The sequence below is a fragment of the Pseudonaja textilis genome, chromosome 10, assembly GCF_049901715.1.
Source record: "Pseudonaja textilis isolate UNSWEBS1 chromosome 10, rPseTex1.2, whole genome shotgun sequence".
Taxonomy (NCBI): Eukaryota; Metazoa; Chordata; class Lepidosauria; order Squamata; family Elapidae; genus Pseudonaja; species Pseudonaja textilis.
Genome location: NC_141999.1, coordinates 23,738,985 through 23,756,827, shown reverse-complemented (window position 1 = coordinate 23,756,827; position 17,843 = coordinate 23,738,985). Strand labels below are relative to the sequence as shown.

Genomic DNA, 17,843 nt, shown 5'->3' with positions numbered 1-17,843 from the left:
ATAATATATAATAATAATCACACACACACACAGAAAACTAGCTGAGGGCAGCAGCTGTATCCTCTGCCAGCAATACACAAAACGTTTTCAGCTCTGGTTCTGGCTTCCTCTTTCTCACTTTCCCTTCCAAACTGGGAAATGTCAGAGAAAGCCAAGAGTTAAAAAACAAAAAAAAAATGATGGTAGAAACACATCAAACCAGCCAAGATGGAGTAAGTGCGGAATTAGAACTCTGCTCCGGAGCCAAGGTGGTCGTTATACCTTTTGTAATTCCATTTGCTTGATTTAAATAGAATTTCTGCCTCCTGCCACTAAAAATCAAAATCAAAAGTAAACTTTTTTATTACCTTTTCTGTCACTGTCATCTTCTCAGGCAAGGAAGAGAGAGTCGGGAAAACTGTCTGCCATCAAAATTGTAAAAATGGAAGCAGGTGAGCAAGGACAAAAATTAAGCCAGGATTTCCCAACCTTGGTGACTGCAACTCCTATATCCCCCGGCTAGCCATGTGTAACCTTCCCAGCTGGCTTCCAGCAAGCAAAGATGACGTGGGAAGCCAGATTCGCTGAACGGCTGCACAATTCGCTTCACCACTGCAGTGACTTGCCTTAACAATGGCGGCAAAAGAGGTCATAAAGTGGGGCAACGCTCACTTAACAACTGCCTTTGCTGGACAACAAAAATTGGGGACTCGGTTGTGATCATAAGTCGAGGACTGCCTGTAACTCAGCAACGCAGTAGTGGAGATGTTGGCCGACGAAGCCCTGGAACATCTAGAAAGCTCAGATCCAGATGTTTCAATAAAGGAGAATATCTGTAGCTCGGGATCAACATGTGGGGTCCTTGGTGGTCTCTGAGCTTGGTAGTTTCCTTGCAGGCATTTCATGACCCAACTAGGGAACATCATCAGTGCTAGAAGGGAGGGAGGTTTGCAGAAAGGAAGAGAGGAGGAGGAGGAGGAGGAGAACTGTTGGGTCTTTGGTGCTCTCTGAGCTTGTTTGTTTCCTTGCAGACGTCTCATGACCCAACTAGGTAACATCATCAGTGCTAGGAGGGAGAGCCTGTTTTCCTTCTCTCCTAAAACCCTAAACCCTAAAATGCCTGTTTCTCTTCTTCTTCTTTTTGCCCAGATGATGATTGCGTGGCTATCCAACAAGAGATCGTGATGGTGAAAACCTGCAAACATCCGAACATCGTCGCGTACTACGGGAGTTACATCCGGTGAGCGATCTTTCTCTGAAGATGGGACGGTTCTCTTGTGAATTGTTTCTCTGCCTTGAGAAAGGGTGGTGTGGGTGGGTTGCAAAACGGGTGTATGAAAGAGCCGTGGTGGCGCAGTGGCTAGAATGCAGCACTGCATTCAGGCTCATTCTGCCGACTGTCAGCAGTTCGATTCTCACTGGCTCAAGGTTGAACTCAGCCTTGCGCTCTTCCGAGGTTGGTAAAATAAGGACCCGGATTGTTGGGGGGCAAGAGGCTGACTCTGTAAACCTCTTAGAGGGGGCTGCAAAGCACCGTGAAGTGGTGTATAAGTGTTATGGCTACGATTAGAAAGCGCTCTGTCAACCTCATTTAAATCCTGAGTCTCAAGCCAAATTTCCAAAAATTCGAAAGGATTTATTGGGAGTTAACATGCCAGCACTGCCTGGGTGTAGCTGACTCTGAGACACGTCATGCATTGTCACCCTTGACCCTGGTTTTCCCCACCCCCTGGGTGTATCATAATTCATATTCTACAATGGGACACCTCCATAGCCAAGAGTCATCAATCATGCTCTTCAGTTAGAATTTTGCAAGGCAGAAACTTCGGTCACCTAGTTACAATCTTTGAAAACATTTATGGAATGCGCTTTCAGTTTGCAAGCTACTGCATGGCTCCCTTTCTGTCGGCAACTCCAAAAGACCATAGAAATATTTGATGAGTTGATACACTCCTGGGCATTCTGGATAGCTGGGCGTGATTCTTCCTCCTCCTTTCCCCCATTCTCAGCTTCCTTCCACACGAACCCTCTTTCTCTCCTTCCTTCAGGTTTAAGAAGCTGTGGATTTGCATGGAATTCTGCGCAGGAGGATCCCTCCAGGACATCTATCAAGGTAGCTGCTAAAAAGTCAGGACGAATCTCACTTGCACTTCCTAAGTTCAGCTTATAAAATCATAGAGTCCTAGTGCTGGAAGGGGCCTTGGATGACTTCTAGTCCAACATCCTGTTCAAGGCAAGAGACCCTATACCAGGGGTCCCCAAACTTGGCAACTTTAAGACTGGTGGACTTCAACTCCCAGAATTCCTGAGTTAACATGACTGGAGGAGGAATTCTGGGAGTTGAAGTCCACAAGTCTTAAAGTTGTCAAGTTTGAAGACCTCTGGTCTCCAGTATCTATCTTCTATCTCCATCTCTGTCTGTCTGTCTGTTTGTCTAATCCAAGGGTCTTCAACCTTGGCAAGTTTGAGACTTGTGGACTTCAACTCCCAGAATTTCTGTGCTAACATGACTGGAGGAGGAATTCTGGGAAGTCCACAAATCTTAAAGCTTTGCTGGCTGAGGAATCCTGGGAGTTAAAGTCCACAAGTCTTAAAGTAGCCAAGGTTGTTGGAGGAATTCTGGGAGTTGAAGTCCACAAGTCTTAAAGTGGCCAAGGTTGGCTGAGGAATTCTGGGAGTGATGAATCGTTGTGGGAATTGGGGATGTCTAGTTTAACCATTTGACGAACGGTTGCAGAAACTGGGCATGTCTGGTTTAAGGAAGAGAAGGACTAGGGGAGACATGATAGCAGTCTTCCAATATTTGAAGGGCTGCCCCAAAGAAGAGGGAGTCAAGCTATTCTCCAAAGCCCTTGAAGGCAGAACAAGAAGCAACGGGTGGGGGGGAAACTAATTGAGGACAGAAGCAATCTGGAACTAAGCAGAAATTTTCTGGCAATGAGAACAATTCATCAGTGGAACAGCTTCCCCCCAGAAATTGTGGGATTCCATCACTGGAGGTTTTTAAGAAAAGATTGATCAGCCATTTGTCCAGAATGGTGTAGGGCCTCCTGCTTGGGCAAGGGGTTGGACTAGAAGACCTCCAAAGTCCCTTCCAACTCTCTCATTCTGTATTCTAAGATACAGTGTGCAGGGAACTTTCCTTCATTCTTATCTCTCAAAGTGTTTTTAATGTAAATTTAAGCCCTGTGCAGTTGTTAAGAGAGAAGGATGTGTCTCTCACGCGCACACATCAAGCATGTCACTTTGGGTGCCGGGTTCATAGCCTCCTTGAGGGAGGAGTACAACCGAATGATTAGGCAGTCCTTTTTTTTTTTTTTTTGCAACAGAAGTGAAACAAAGTGCGGTTGTTGGTTTTCTCTAGCATGTCAATAGCACCTGCTTCAAAGGAAGACAGACCCCACGTTGTTCAGCTGGCTTGAGTGAGGTTGCAAACTTCCCCCTTTCCAGTCTGCTTGTGTTGTTTCGCACTTCAGAGCTGCCTTCAGCTGCTCGCAAGGAGAACAGAAAACCATAAAGGGAGGCGCAAAGCCAAGCGCTCCCGTTTCTTGGACAAACACAAAAGTTTCGTTACTTTTCAGCCAGCTTGAAAGAAGAATGGTTAACTGGCCGGGAGGAATTACTGCATGGTAGGTTGACAATAAAATAGTGTTAAGTCTAATCAGAAGGAAAAATTCCCTGCAAGAAAGAAATTTATTGGGATGGGATCGAGGAGAGGTTCCCTTGGTCTGGATCACTCTCTGCTTTTTATTGGATAGAATTGAAAATTGAAGCGTGCGCTTAGCTTAGGAGAGCACAGTTCCCTAATCTTCTGATCTTCTAAAGAAGTTGCCTTGATGAGATTACCTAGTTTGGTCATGAAACGTCTGCAAGAAAGCTGCCAAGTTCAGAGAGCACCAAGGACTCCACCGTTCAAACCTGAGTTGCAAATATTCTGTTCTATTGGTCTAAGACAGGGGTTTTCAAACTTGACGACTTTAAGACTTGTGGACTTCAACTCCCAGAATTCCTCCTCCAGTCATGTTAGCTCAGGAATTCTGGGAGTTGAAGTCCACAAGTCTTAAACTTGCCGAGTTGGAAGACTCTTGGTCTAAGAGGTCTTCTGGCTAGCTGTGCTTGTCCTCTTCTTCACTGAAGAAACCTCCAAACACCCCCTGGAGATGTTGCCACCAATGTGATCCATTGTGAGCTTTTGAGATTTCATCAGCGTTCTGAGCCATCAAGAGAACAATGCCATCCACCACCAAAGTCATCCCACCAGCTCCAACACCGAACTCTCTGGAGATCGGGTTAAAGATCAAGAGAGGTAGTAATACCACTCTATAAAGCCTTAGTAAGGCCGCACCTAGAGTACTGCATCCAGTTTTGGTCACCACACTATAAAAAAGATGTTCAGACTCGAGAACAAGTACAGAGAAGAGCAACCAGGATGATGAGGGAACTGGAGGCTCAAACATATGATGAACAGTTGCAGGAACTGGGCTTGGCTAGTCTGGTGAAGAGAAGGACCAGGGGAGACAGGATAGCAGTCTTCCAATATTTGAGGGGCTGCTACAGAGAGGAGGAAGGGGGTCAAGCTATTCTCCAAGGCACCTGAAGGCCAGACAAGGAATAATGGATGGAAACTGAACAAGGAGAGATTCAACCTGAAATAAGGGGAAACTTTCTGACAGTGAGAACAATCATCCAATGGAAGAGAAGTTGCTTTCGGAAGTTGTGGGAGCTTCATCACTTGAGATTTCCAAGGAGAGACTGGACTGCCATCGGTCAGAAATGGTGTAGGCTCTTCTGCTTGGGCAGGGGGTTGGACTAGATGACCTACAAGGTCCCTTCCAACTCTGATGATCTGTTATCTTAGTAGGAAAGAACATAAGAAGAGGACCTGCTGGATAGGATCTACTGGCCCATCTAGTCAAGCAGCCTATTGGTGAAGTAGCCAACAACCAACCTGAGCCAAGAGCCGTTGATCTCCTAAGACTTCCATCAATTGGTCCAACTCTTTCTTTTTAAAGTGAGACAAATGCCTCACTGGCACAGCATCTCAAGGCAGCAAATTCCAAAGTTTGAGATATATATCTTTCTCTCTCCTTTTGATGATCCCGATTCTATCCTTCAGGGCAGAAGGAAGCAGGAAGCGCCTTTCACCGCTGGGTGAGGAGACCAGCGAGCAATGTGGGTTGCAGTTGGAACAAGCAAGCAAAGGAGGGCCAATCAGAGCAGTGGTTGCCAATCAGTGGGCAGAGGACCACTGGTGGTCTGTGAGAAAATTTTGGTGGTCCTCAGAGAAATGTCCCCCCCCCCCAAGCAATTAATCCAAGCTGCGCAGGAATACACGGCTGCGCCACCCATATGGCCCGTGGGAACACAAGGCTTGCATCATTCGCATTGCGAACAACATGAGGTAGTGAGGGGAGGGGGGAAAGGGAGGAGGGGGAGAACTTGCCCCATGCGCCCCACGCGCCTGGCCTGGCCACCGGGTTGCTTCTTTCCGCTTCTTTCTTCTTGTGCTTTTGGCTGCACGCAAGGAAAGCAGCGGAAGTCTTTCTTTCTCTCCCACAAACTCCGCCAGAAATGAGTCTTTGGGACCCTGCAAGGCCTCCTTGCTCCAAGAGGCTGTGCCGGCACGACAAGTCTCACAAAGACTCATTTCTGGCGGAGTTTGGGGGAGAGAAAGAAAGACTTCTGCGGCTTCTGCTGCTTTCCTTGCATGAAGCCAAAAGTCTCTCTCTCTCTCTCTCTCTCTCTCTCTCTCTCTCTCTCCCTGAGAATGGAGCTGGAGCTGGTTTCCTGCAATCCCAAATAAAGAACGATTGATCGGTAGGAAAATGGGGGTGGGGAATTTTCCTGCAGACTCTTTTGGGGGATTTTCCCAGGGTCTCTGGTCCGCGGGATTTAAAATTATGAGTTTGGTGGTCCCTGAAGTCCAAAAGGTTGGAGACCCCTGAACCAGAGGGTCCTTGTTGTGGGGCAGTAGAAGCCTCCGTCTCTCCCCGCCTTCTGGTTTCGGAGTGGGGGCAGAGAAGCATCACAAACACAACTTGAATGATAACAGGCTGACCACAACACTGCTTTCTCGTTTTCATTTTGAATGCTTTCTTGCCGCTTCTTCACTTCCTCCCTTCTGTATTTGCATCTCCCGGTTTGGGGGTGGGGACGGGGGGGGGGACACGGTGGAAGTCAAAAGTCAACCGGGACACAGTACCACTCGTCTGAAGGGATGTAGGGTTTCCTGCCTAAGCAGGGGGTTGGACTAGCAGACCTCCAAGGTGCCTTCCAACTCTGTTATTCTATTCTAGTCTATCCCAGCAAAGGGCAGAGATTGGGGTTGGAGTGGGTGGAAGGTTTGCTTGTTCTCTAAGGCACGCAGGATACAGTCAATCTGGAATCTTAGGGAATTAGCCAATTTTAGGGCAAGGTTTTTAAAACTTGCCTCGATGGTTACGGTGATGTGAGCAGGATGAAGACCCTTCACAGCACAAGGAGAGTCGGACTGGGGGAGACCACAACAGGGCAGCGCCAACACCAATGTGTCTTTTGCTTTTTTAAAAAAGTGTTATTTTTTTTACTTTCCCTTCCTTTTTTTCCTTTTCTCTTTGACCTTTACTGTACCTCAAAAATAAAAAAGAGAAAGAAAGAAAAAGAAAGAAGAGAGAGAGAAAGAGAGGAGAGGGAGGAAAGGAAAGACATAAGACATAAGAATTTTATTTGTCATTACACTTGCAAGCGGGTGCAACGAAATGAGGTGCTCTTCCACAAGTAAAACTGGACAACACCATTGAAAGAAAAATAAAACTAAACACAACAGACCATACAATAATCTCTATACAGTTTAAAAATGTAAATACCCCATTACTCTCAGCCATTAAATTCCACAAAAATCTTATGACCCTGCATTCAAACTCAAAACTGCACTTGGATAAAAACTGTTCTTAAATCTAGTCGTCCTTGTTCTTAATACCCTGAAAGGAAGGAAGAAAAGAGGTAAGAAGAGGGCAAGTACACTTCAGAAGGGGAGGAGGAGGTAGGAAGCGAGGGAGGGAGGAAGAGGAGGTGGAGGGAGGGATGAAAGAGAGGGAGAAGAAGGAAGGAAAGAAGAAAAGAGGGAAGAAAGGAGAGACGGAGAAGGAAGGAAGGAAAGGGAAGGGAAAGGAAGAGAGGAGAGAAGAAGAAGAAGGAAGGAAGGAAGAAAAGAAAGGGAAGAAAGGAGAGATGGAAAAAAGGAAGGAAGGAAGGAAAGAAAGAAAGGGAAGGGAAGAAAGGAGAGACAGGGAGAAAAAGGAAGGAAGGAAAGAAAGAAGGGGAAGGGAAGAAAGGAGAGACAGGGAGAAGAAGGAAGGAAGGAAAGAAAGAAGGGGAAGGAAAGAAAGGAGAGACAGGGAGAAGAAGGAAAGAAGAAACTTAATCTTAAATCCGGCAACTTAATCTTAAATCCTTCCAGATCGTTCGAGATATCAGAAGCGGCACTGGCGGAGTGTGATGAAATTTCATGCAGGCTGAAAAGTGATATTCACTGTCTCCTTGTTCCTTTGCAGTCACGGGCCCCTTGTCAGAGCTGCAGATTGCCTATATCTGCCGGGAAACCTTACAAGTGAGTAGACATCTATGGACACCCCTTTTTCCCCAGGCTATTTTCCCTGGGGGTGGAAGTGTGCTAGGTTTGGCTTGAACCTGGAATACCCCACATGCAAATCAGCAGCTTCTTTATAAATCTCCCAGCTTTTAGTGAACTAGATGAAGTGAACTAGATTAAATAACTAAATAATAGAAATTCAGTTTCGCTTAAGGACCATCTGATTTGCTTGACAACTGCAGCAATTTGCTTAACAACCGTGGCAAAAGAGGTCATAAAATAGGGCATGTCTAACTTAACAACCACTTTGTTTAGCAACCAAAATTCTGGTCCCAGTTGTAGTCATAAGTCAAAGACTATCCTTATATTAAATATTGTTATATTAAGCATGACTTAAAGATAATTGGATGTGTGGGTTTTTTCCCATCCTTCCAGGGTTTGTCTTATCTTCACAAACAAGGCAAGATTCATCGAGATATAAAGGTAAGAATTATGAAACTTATCCTTCTCTTATGTTATCGCCCATCTCCAGTTTTCTTGAGAAAATTAATTCAGGACAGTGGAGGAGAAGGGCTGGTGGAGTCAAGAGAGGCATCAGCCTGGAGTCTTTACATTCTCATAAGCGGTCTAGGCCCAAGCCCTCCTGAATTCCAACAAAGTTGGCAGCTATCGTATATTTTGTCAGCTCGCAGTCACAAAATGAGGTAGAAAAGTTGAAAGAGCAGTTTGTAAACATTGGAACTCTAAATAGAAAAGGACCCCGGAGTCTGGGAATTGGGAATATTGTGTTGTGGTCCACTGACAGCCTGTGGAGACAGCAGCAGAGTTGGACAGTGAGGAGAAACATGGGCCAGTCTGGGGAGGACTTGGACAAGGAATCTGCATCCGATACAGAGATGGGGCCAGGGCCATCTGGGAGTTTTGTGCTAACTCCGGAGCCTCCAGAATCTGACAACAGCGAGGCAGAAGAACAGAGGGAGCTTGTTCCCAGTGTGTGCATGCGCAGAGCTGCTAGATGGCAAGAATAGTTAAGACAAAAGGAGCAATGGGAGTGAGGCTTGGAGGTGATTGGCCCTCCCATAAGACATAAAGAAGGAGCAAAGGGACAGGAACCTTTGCAGGAAGCAACGTTGTTTGCTCTGTTCGGATTAAACCTTGAAGCTCCGTGTTGAATTTGTGCTCTGGTTGGCCTTGCACAACTAATTGGAAATGTAATCGTTGGCAGCATTTCAAGGAAGATAAAGGTGTGTGCTTATCAGACTTATCCCGGCAGACTTCCATGGGACTATTTACAAACTGTTTGAGACTCATTACAGGCGGTGAATGACTAAAATTCACAGCCGTTGAAATAAAGACAAAAGGGTTTGGGGACTAATGTGTGTTTGTTAGTGTCTCAATAAGCCTTGGTCAGAACATATTGTCTAGTTGGGCGAGAGAAGCTGTTACTGTCTGGACGTCAGTCAATTTCACTCTGAGTAAATCTCACTTCCTTTTTCTCTTCTTCACCTTTCAGGGAGCTAACATTCTTCTCAACGACCACGGGGAAGTAAAACTGGGTAAGTTCATTCTCTGGACATTGTTTCTTGAGCTAGTCACCCTTAGCCACACTATCTGAAGGGTCTGTGGGCACCATGTACCCCCTAAATCCTACCCAGTAGGGCTTGGCTCTGTGGGAAGCAGTTAAAAATTCTGATTTAGTAGCGTTATGTTTTCAAAGATAGCAACTAGGTGACAAGTTTCTGCCACGTGCAAAATTCTAACTGGAGAGCATGATTGATGATTCTTGGCGATGGATGTGTCCCATTGGAGAATGTGAATTAGGATACACCCGGAGATGGAGGGAAAACCAGGGTTAAGGGTGACAATGAATGATGTGCCTCATAGTTGGCTAGCTGTCAGGATTCCGGCAGTTACCCCCCATTTAAATCATGAGTCTTGAGCCAAACTTCCAAAACTTCAAAGGATTTATTGGGAGTTAACATGTCCAGCACTGCCTGGGTGTAGCCGACTCTGAGACACATAATTCCTTGTCACCCTTGACCCTGGTTTTCTCCCCACCCTCTGGGTGTATCCTAATTCATATTCTCCAATGGGACACATCCATAGCCCAGAGTCATCAATCATGTTCTCCAATTAGAATTTTGCACGGCAGAAACTTCAGTCACCTAGTTACTATCTTTGAAAAGCTATGTATGGAATGCACTTTCTATTTCCAAGCTGTCGCACTGCTCCCCCCTCCCTTTCTGTTGGCAACTCTAAAAAGACCATAGAAATATTTGATGAGTTGTGCGAACATCTTAACTATTATTTTTGGGCGTGTACAGGCAGTCCTCGACTTATGACCACACTTCAGCCCGAAATTTCCCTTACTAAGCAAGACAGTTCTTCAGTGAAGTCTGTCCCACTTCTGCGGCCTTTCTGCCCACGCTGAGTTAAGTGAATTTTTGCCGTTGTTAACTTAGTAACACAGTTGTTGTGTGAATCTGATTTCCCCCTTACTTTGCTGGTCAGAAGGTCGCAAAAGGGGAATTGCGCACCCCCAGGATGCTACAACCGTCATAAAATATGAAGCAGATGTCAAGCATTCGAATTTTGAGCCCGTGAATGGAGAATGCGGCAACAGTCATAAGGGGGAAAACGGTCATAAGTCCCTTTCTTCTGTGCCGTTGGAATTTCAAACGGTCCCTGAACAAATGGTTGAAAGTCATGCGTGTGTTTGCATGTTTGTGTGAGAGAGAAATTCCGGAAGGGTTAGAAGAGTTGTCCCAAAGGTGCTTTTTTCCAAGGGGCAAAACTGGAGTTTCTGCTTTTCCTTTGAAGAGGTTTCGCTTCTCATCCGAGAAGCTTCTTCTGCTCTGAGTGAATGGTAGGGAATGGAATTCTTCACTCAGAGCGGAAGAAGCTTCTCACATGAGAAGCGAAACCTCTTCAAAGAAAAAGCAGAAACTCCAGTTTTGCCTCTTGGAAAAAGAATCTTCAGGAAAAACCACGACCTGGATGACGGAGAATCTCCCTGGACAAGTTAGAAGAATTGGGAATTTCATTGTGGAGCCTCCCCCGAGGGAGAGCCACGTTATGAAAGCAAAAATTTCAGGAATCTGGTAGCACCTTTTCCTGGTAAGATTTGGGATTTTGTTGGATGGATTTCCTTGAAGTCCACAACGTTTTTATTTTCCCAAAGCCGAGCACGATGCGGATCTACCACAAGAGACTTTTTCAACTTCTCTGTTTTTCTCTTCTTTCTTTCTTTCTTTCTTTCTTTCTTTCTTTCTTTCTTTCTTTCTTTCTTTCTTTCTTTTTTTCTTTCTTTCTTTCTGGCAGCGGATTTTGGAATCTCCGCTCAACTGAGTGCCACCTTTGCCCGCCGGATGTCCTTCATTGGAACTCCTTACTGGTAAAGCCAACTGTTGGCCCAATGGGTATCTGAGCCACGAGATGCCAAGGAGAATCTGGGCGGCAGATCGGAAGGGCTCCCCACCCAACCTGGTTTCAGAATCTGTTCCAGCATATATAACGCTAACCGAGGCCCCCAGTTATGTGCATTTTCCCATACACCTTTTTTCGGGAACAAACACATCCAACAGCGTTGTCCCTTCTGAAATGGGCATCGGTGAGCCAGGAAACAAGGGAGAAATCCTGGTTTGTAGGCTTCTGCCATGACAAACCTGGTTAGCTGGTTGGAAAAGACCTCGGGGTGCTCCTAATGGGACCCAAGGGGATCTTGAAGGAATGGTGAGCCTGAGTGTCACATAAAACCAGAGGGGACTGCTGGGGGCTCGCAGGGGCTTGGGAGAGCCCCTAGCTAAGACTCGGCAGGGCTCGGCGTGCTCCCAATAACTTCAGAAAGACAAGCAGCAAGGGAAAGCTCTTAATAGGCTTAATTGAACTTCTGGGCATTCAGCCAAGAGCATTTCACACCTAGTAAAAGTGTGGCAAGCTAGATAAACAATCCACTCAGCGCTTGCAAGGGAGAGCCATTGAGAAAAATCAGATAACCTAGCCTCTAGCCTCTGAAGGGATTAATTCCCAAATAATAAGAATCACGCAACTCACCAGAAATTCCACCGAGACTCCAAGATCCTTCTCACAGTCACTGCTATTAAGCTTGGCTTCACCCAGTCTTTTATTTAAGTATTATTAAATGCACAAAATAATAAACAACTTTTTGGTATATATCTTGTTTTAGGTAATTAGGGCAAAGAAGCGACGTCAAGTTGGCCACATCCACCCAGTCACATGATCACCTAGTCATGCACACCTTGGTCACATGCCTACCTGGTGACATGCCCACCCAGCCATACCCACCCAGCCAGTCATTAGGAAAGAGAGCCCCTTACTAAAAAATTTTGAAGCTCACCCCTGCATAAAGCCCCTCACCCTCTGTTCCAGGATGGCCCCAGAAGTGGCGGCGGTGGAACTGAAAGGGGGCTACAACGAGCTGTGTGACGTGTGGTCGGTGGGCATCACGGCCATTGAGATGGCTGAGCTGCAGCCCCCCATGTTTGATATGCATCCTTTGCGGTAAGGTGACCCAGCAGCAGGGGTGGGATTCAACTGGTATAACCGTCGGTTCGGTGAGCATGCGCAAAGCGCGTGCAGGCAGCATTTGCAACTCACCTTCAGCTGCAAGCCCTATGCGTACAACAGCTGATACGCGACAATCTGTGCCACACTAATCAGCTGAGCTGGAAAAGCCGGAAATAAGGCACAGATTAGAACCGGGGCGGGCAGGTGGGCCCAACAGCTGATCGTCGGAGCGAACTGATTGGCTCACAGTTGATCTTCGGAGCTACCAGTTTGCCCAAACCAGTCTGAACCGGTAGAATCCCACCCCTGTCCGGCGGGTCCTGTTTCCCTTCTCTGATCCCTGAGTGGGGGTTGAAAAAAATCATTTCGGTGAAAAGATTTAAGGAAGAGGCTGCTCCCCGGCTAATCGGAGGCTCGTCTCCTTGTACCATCCGGCAGGGTGCTGGTGTTGATGACCAAGAGTGGCTACCAGCCTCCAAAGCTGAAGGAGAAAGCCCGCTGGTGAGTACTGTCAAGGGGTCCTTCGGAGTGGCGACAGACCCTTACTTAGTCTTGTTAAAGGAGAATATTTGTAGCTCAGGGTTGAACTGTGCGGTCCTTGGTGCTCACAGTTCAATCCTGAGCTTGGGGGTTTTCTTGCAGACGTTTCATGACCCAACTAGGGAACATCATCAGTCTAGAAGGGAGTGGGGTTTGCAGGGAGGAGGAGGAGGAGGAGGAGGAGGAAGAGGAAAAAGAGGAGGAGGAGGAGGAGGAGGAGGAGGAGGAGGAGGATTAGAGGATCCTTGGTGCTCTCTGAGCTTGGGGGTTTTCTTGCACACGTTTCATGACCCAACTAGGGAACATCATCAGGGCTAGTAAGGAAGGGGTTTTGCTCTCACTTTATATTCTAGTGATTTGCCCAGTCAACGTTGGTGGAAGTGGTTTTGGAGGTTCTTTGGTTTACTGTTTTCCTTGGTTGGCAGCTCCTTGCTTGAGGTGCTATTTACTTCTTGATTGTTGGTCCGATGTTAATCTTAGTGTTATCCTTTGGGGCAGAACGCCGGAAGTTTGGAATACAGGTAACCCTCAACTTAATGATCACAACCAGGGCTAGAATTTCCACTGCAAAACAAGGCAGCTGTTAAGCATCGGCTACGTTACAGCCCCAAACATTTTCCCTCACGGGTGCTGCGGCTGTCTCCACAGGTCCCCCGCCTTCCACAACTTTGTCAAGGTGACGCTAACTAAAAGCCCCAAGAAACGGCCCAGTGCCTCCAAGATGCTCACGGTGAGTAAGCCCTCCTCTCTCTCTCCACCTCTACGCAGGACGTGTGCTCTGCAGAGCTGGCAGCAAAGCGCTGGTGGGATTCAATTGTTTTTTACTACCGTCTCTGTGGGCGTGGCTTGGTGGGCGTGGCTTGGTGGGCATGGCAGGGGAAGGTTACTGCAAAATCCCCCTTCCCTCCCCACCCCACCCCACTAACCTGCTTTCCAGCTCCGTTCTCCTCTGCAGGGCAACCAAAGGAGACCCAGCCGATCAGCTGGGACTCAATGAGAGGCGGAGAATCGATGGGGTTGGCGGGGCCAGTCAGAGGTGGGATTTGCTGGCTCTCCAAACTACTCAAAATTTCTGGTACTGGTTCTCCAGAACTAGTCAGAACCGGCTAAATACCACCTCTGCTTCCTTCCCTTTATTTCCTCTCTTCCTTCCTCCTTCCTTCCTCTCTTCCTTTCACTTTCCTCCCTCTCTTCCTTCCCCTTTCTTTGCTCTCTTCCTTCCTCCTTCCTTCCTCTCTTCCATCCTTTTCCTTTCTCTCTTCCTTCCCCTTTCCTTCCTCTCTTCCTTTCACTTTCCTTCCTCTCTTCCTTTCACTTTCCTTCCTCTCTTCCATCCCCTTTCTTTCCTCTCTTCCTTCCAGTGGTGGGATTCCAATTTTTTTACTACCGGTCCTATGGACGTGGCTTGGTGGATGCGGCTTCTTGGGCGTGGCAGGGGAAGGACACTGCAAAATCCCCCTTCCCTCCTCACCTCACTAACCTGCTTTCCAACTCCGTTCTCCTGTGCAGGACAACCAAAGGAGATCCAGCCAATCAGCTGGGACTCAATGGGAGGCGGAGCATAGATGGGGTGGGGCCAGTCAGGGGTGGGATTTGCCGGTTCTCCAAACTACTCAAAATTTACGCTACGGATTCTCCGGAACTGGTCCGAATATCACCTCTGGAGCAAAGCCCCCTCAAGGCCAGGCTGTCCAGGGGAGAATTGCTGGGGTCTCTCCTACCTTCTGGGAGGTGGCACCCTGCTAGGGTGGCAAACTTGGCCCGTCTCTTCGACCTTCCCAGAGGCAGGACAAAGGGTGATGGACACCCAGCATGTGGCCTCTATGGAGAGCTTCCTCCCATTCTTCGATCATTCAGAGCACAAATTCAACTGGATGTTGAATTCATTATGTCTGTTTAAACATATCTGGTTTCCCCCTTGGACTCTGCTGGTCCGAAGGTCACAAAAATCCACAACCCTCCTAAATACGAACCCCTTGCCAAGCCTGCGAATGTTAATCACGTGACCATGGGATTCTACAACGGTCATGTGAGAGACGGTCCTAAGTCCCTTTTTTTCAGGGTCGTTGAAGACCTTTTGCTTCTCATCCAAGAAGGACTGAAGGGACCGTGTTGTAGACTGGATGATGTCATATTCCCTCCCCCTTTTATTGAGAGGGGGCTGTTCAATTTTGAGCAGGGGGGGGAGGGATACGGCACCCCCTCTCTCCAGACTACAGCATGGTCCTTTCCGCAGTTCCAAGAAGGCTCCACATCCAATTTGCACCACTCAGGTGACCCTGAGAAAAACAGACAAACCTCCAAGTGGCCTCAACGACCTTCTAAAAAAGGATGCAGAGGACCAGCTCTCTGCCAGGATGATCAATCCTTCCCTTCCCCGCCATCCAGTCAGAGTCTTCACTTTTCCAACCAACCGTCTTCACTTTTCTTTTCCCAGCACCAGTTTGTAGCCCAGGCAGGGCTCACGCAGAGGCTGACCCTTGACCTCTTGGAGAAAGTACACAACCCTGACCAGCTCCCCAGAGGTGAGGCCGAAGAAGAGGAACAAGAGGTGAGAGCAAAGAGATGAGGCTGGAAAAGTGGGAGAGAAGGGGTCTTCATCTTAGGAGTCATCCACAGTCCAGGGGGGGTCTTCAAACTTGGCAGCTTGAAGACTTTTGGGGGACTTCAACTCCCAGAATTCCTCCTCCGGTCATGTTAACTCAGGAATTCTGGGAGTTGAAGTCCACAAAGTCTTAAAGTTGCCAAGTTTGGAGACCTCTGCTCAAGTCAACCTCAAGAGTGTTTTTTTTGGGGGTGGGTGGGGCGGTGGCAAAATAAGGGCGTCTCTAGGAAGCACACGGCCACAAAAGCCTTCCATTTTGGGCTGGCCATCACACACACCTCCAACATGCCTCTTACATTCTCTTCCTCAGTTGCCTCCCCCTCCGGTGCCGCGAAGGATTCGCTCCAGCCAGCGGCAGGGCGTGACTTCTCCAGGATACGCTGGGGCCCAAGGTAGGGTTGGTCCACTCTCACTCATTCAAAATGGAAGATTCGGCGATAACACTTAAGTCAACAAAATGAGCCAAAAAGAAGAACTTCAGTGGAGGCTCGAGAAAGAATCAGCGTTTAATTGGAACCAAGTTAAAAAGCTGGGTAAACGGTTCCAAACACACGCAAAAAGAGACATATAAGGAAGGCCAACACCTTGGGGGGAAGGTATGGCATCCTTTTATAGCTTCGGAGACATCAGTTTAGTATCCAATTTTGGGCCCCTGCCTTCCATGTAGCCCTGCATGGGCTGTGCAGAAAGGAACAGGAGGGGCCGGGTGCTTAGCAATACAGGTGTAACCCCGCCAAGCTACAGCATATTCCGTTCTGGGTACTGAGTTATAAAAAACCAAAACAACGAGCCCCAACCAAACTTACCTGCAACTGCGCATGCCTGTGCCTCCCAGCTGATTTTCGGCCCGTTTGAGGCTGTTCTCACCCTCCCGGGGGCTCGAGGGAAGCCTCTGCAGCTTCGGGTGGCTGAAAAACGGGACTTCCGGAAATACCGGAAGTGCCTAAAAATGGGCCCGTTTTTTTCGCCTCCAAAGGCTGCAGAGGTTTCCCTCGAGCCCCCCGGCAGGTGAAAATGGCCTCCCCGGGCTCCAGAGGCTGAAAACAGGCACTTCCGGTCTTTCTAGAAAACGGCCTCAAACAGGCCAAAAATCAGCCTGGGAAGCGTGCGCATGCACAGTCCAGGTAAGGGGGTGGGGCAGGGGTGTTGCACGCATATGCGCGGGGGAAGCGGGGCACATTGCATTGTGGGTGCAGGCACGCACTTTTGGCACACTACAAGAAAAAGGTTCGCCATCACGGAATTAGATCATTGGTAGGAGCAAACGGCAGAAGCAATTATAGGAGCGAAGCAATTCTTACGGGAGCGGAATAGCAAGTTATTATTCTTTCCCACTAATACTACCTATGTTACCATTATGTGCCTTCAAAGGTACACCTGTCTACCTCATCTAAGTAGATTCACATGCCCTAGGGGAAAAAATAACGTTAGCTGCTTGGTCTCTGCAGCCTCCACCTCCCTCCTCACTGCTCTAAATCCCGTTTCCCGTCTCGTTGCAGAACATAATTTCAGCCCTACCTTACGAAGAAGACAAACTCTGGGATCTTCAAGCTCTATGGTAACTCTTCGTTGGCTCTTCTGCTCTAGCCCTGGAGAAAGGTTCCCTCTTCTCTTGGTCGTCTTCAAGGCCTGGGTCCTACCCTTAGCCCGCCACTCTTGGCACCAACAAACTCAACAGACCGAAGATTTCACAGCTGGCTCTTCTCCTTCTTCCACTCTTTCTCTAGCTCAGTGTTCCTCAACCTTGACTTTAAGATGGGCGGACTTCCATTCCCAGAATTCCCAAGCCCTCGTATAACTTTTAAGAACTTATGGACTTCAGAATTCCTCCCGCGAACATGGTCCGGCTAGGGAATTCTGGGAGTTGAAGTCCACCCATCCTAAAGTCACCAAACGTTCAGAAATACTGATCTAGGGAGCATTCCCAGACTCTAGGGCAACCTTTGCCAACTTGGGGTCTCCAGATGAGCTGGATAATCACCGCTCATCATCCAGGGATGGGCTTCAAAAAATTTAGCAAACGGGTTGCTGGGTGGACGTGCCCATGTTGGGGTGTGGCCTAGTCAGCCTCCTGCACCATGGCCGGTGGGGGGGCGTTTTTGCAAGACTCTCTGGAGGTTGGAAACGGGCCCAATTTTCACCCTCCCTGAGCCTCCATGTGGGCCCTGAGCTTACCTGGGATCCCAAATGGGCCATGTGGAGACTCCTGGGAGGGGTGGAGTTGGGTGGGAGGGGCAAAGCATGGTGGGCAGGGCCAGCCAGTCATTTCAACTACCAGTTTGGCGAACCAGATGTAACATTAACACCCGGTTCGCTCGAACCGGTGCGAACCGGTAGCATCCAATTCCCTGCCATCACCCTCAAGCGCTGGCTGGCTGTTAAGGAATTTGTCTCCCAATTCTTCCAGAGACTCATCCCTTCCTTTAGGCCGATGGACTTGCAAATGTCTCTTCTTCTACAGGAGATCATGCTAGATCCAGGCTACAGTACGATGGACAAACTTGGTGGTGAATTCAGCAGCGGGTAAGGGAGTCCGGAGGAGGCCTTGGGAACCAGCTCCCGTAGCTGCTGCCTAGAGGTGAAATACAAGTTTATTTTAGCTTTGTTTTCCTGACTTTTGCA

The 17,843-nt window shown here is 48.0% G+C and overlaps 1 protein-coding gene and 1 non-coding gene across 2 annotated transcripts in view; one reads left to right on the top strand and one right to left on the bottom strand.

Annotated features, from left to right (window-relative positions):
- Window positions 1-17,843, top strand: part of MAP4K1 (mitogen-activated protein kinase kinase kinase kinase 1) — a 35,986-nt gene that overhangs the window by 2,053 nt on the left and 16,090 nt on the right. Inside the window, 14 exon segments of the mRNA XM_087939301.1 lie at window positions 374-431; window positions 1,129-1,219; window positions 2,028-2,092; window positions 7,512-7,567; window positions 7,985-8,032; window positions 9,063-9,105; window positions 10,871-10,943; window positions 11,939-12,070; window positions 12,515-12,577; window positions 13,265-13,346; window positions 15,054-15,167; window positions 15,532-15,613; window positions 16,721-16,779; window positions 17,683-17,744. Of these exon segments, the coding sequence (XP_087795427.1) occupies window positions 374-431; window positions 1,129-1,219; window positions 2,028-2,092; window positions 7,512-7,567; window positions 7,985-8,032; window positions 9,063-9,105; window positions 10,871-10,943; window positions 11,939-12,070; window positions 12,515-12,577; window positions 13,265-13,346; window positions 15,054-15,167; window positions 15,532-15,613; window positions 16,721-16,779; window positions 17,683-17,744 (1,028 nt within the window).
- On the bottom strand, window positions 14,166-14,456 carry LOC148124984 (Nuclear RNase P). Its single transcript, XR_015744885.1, has one exon.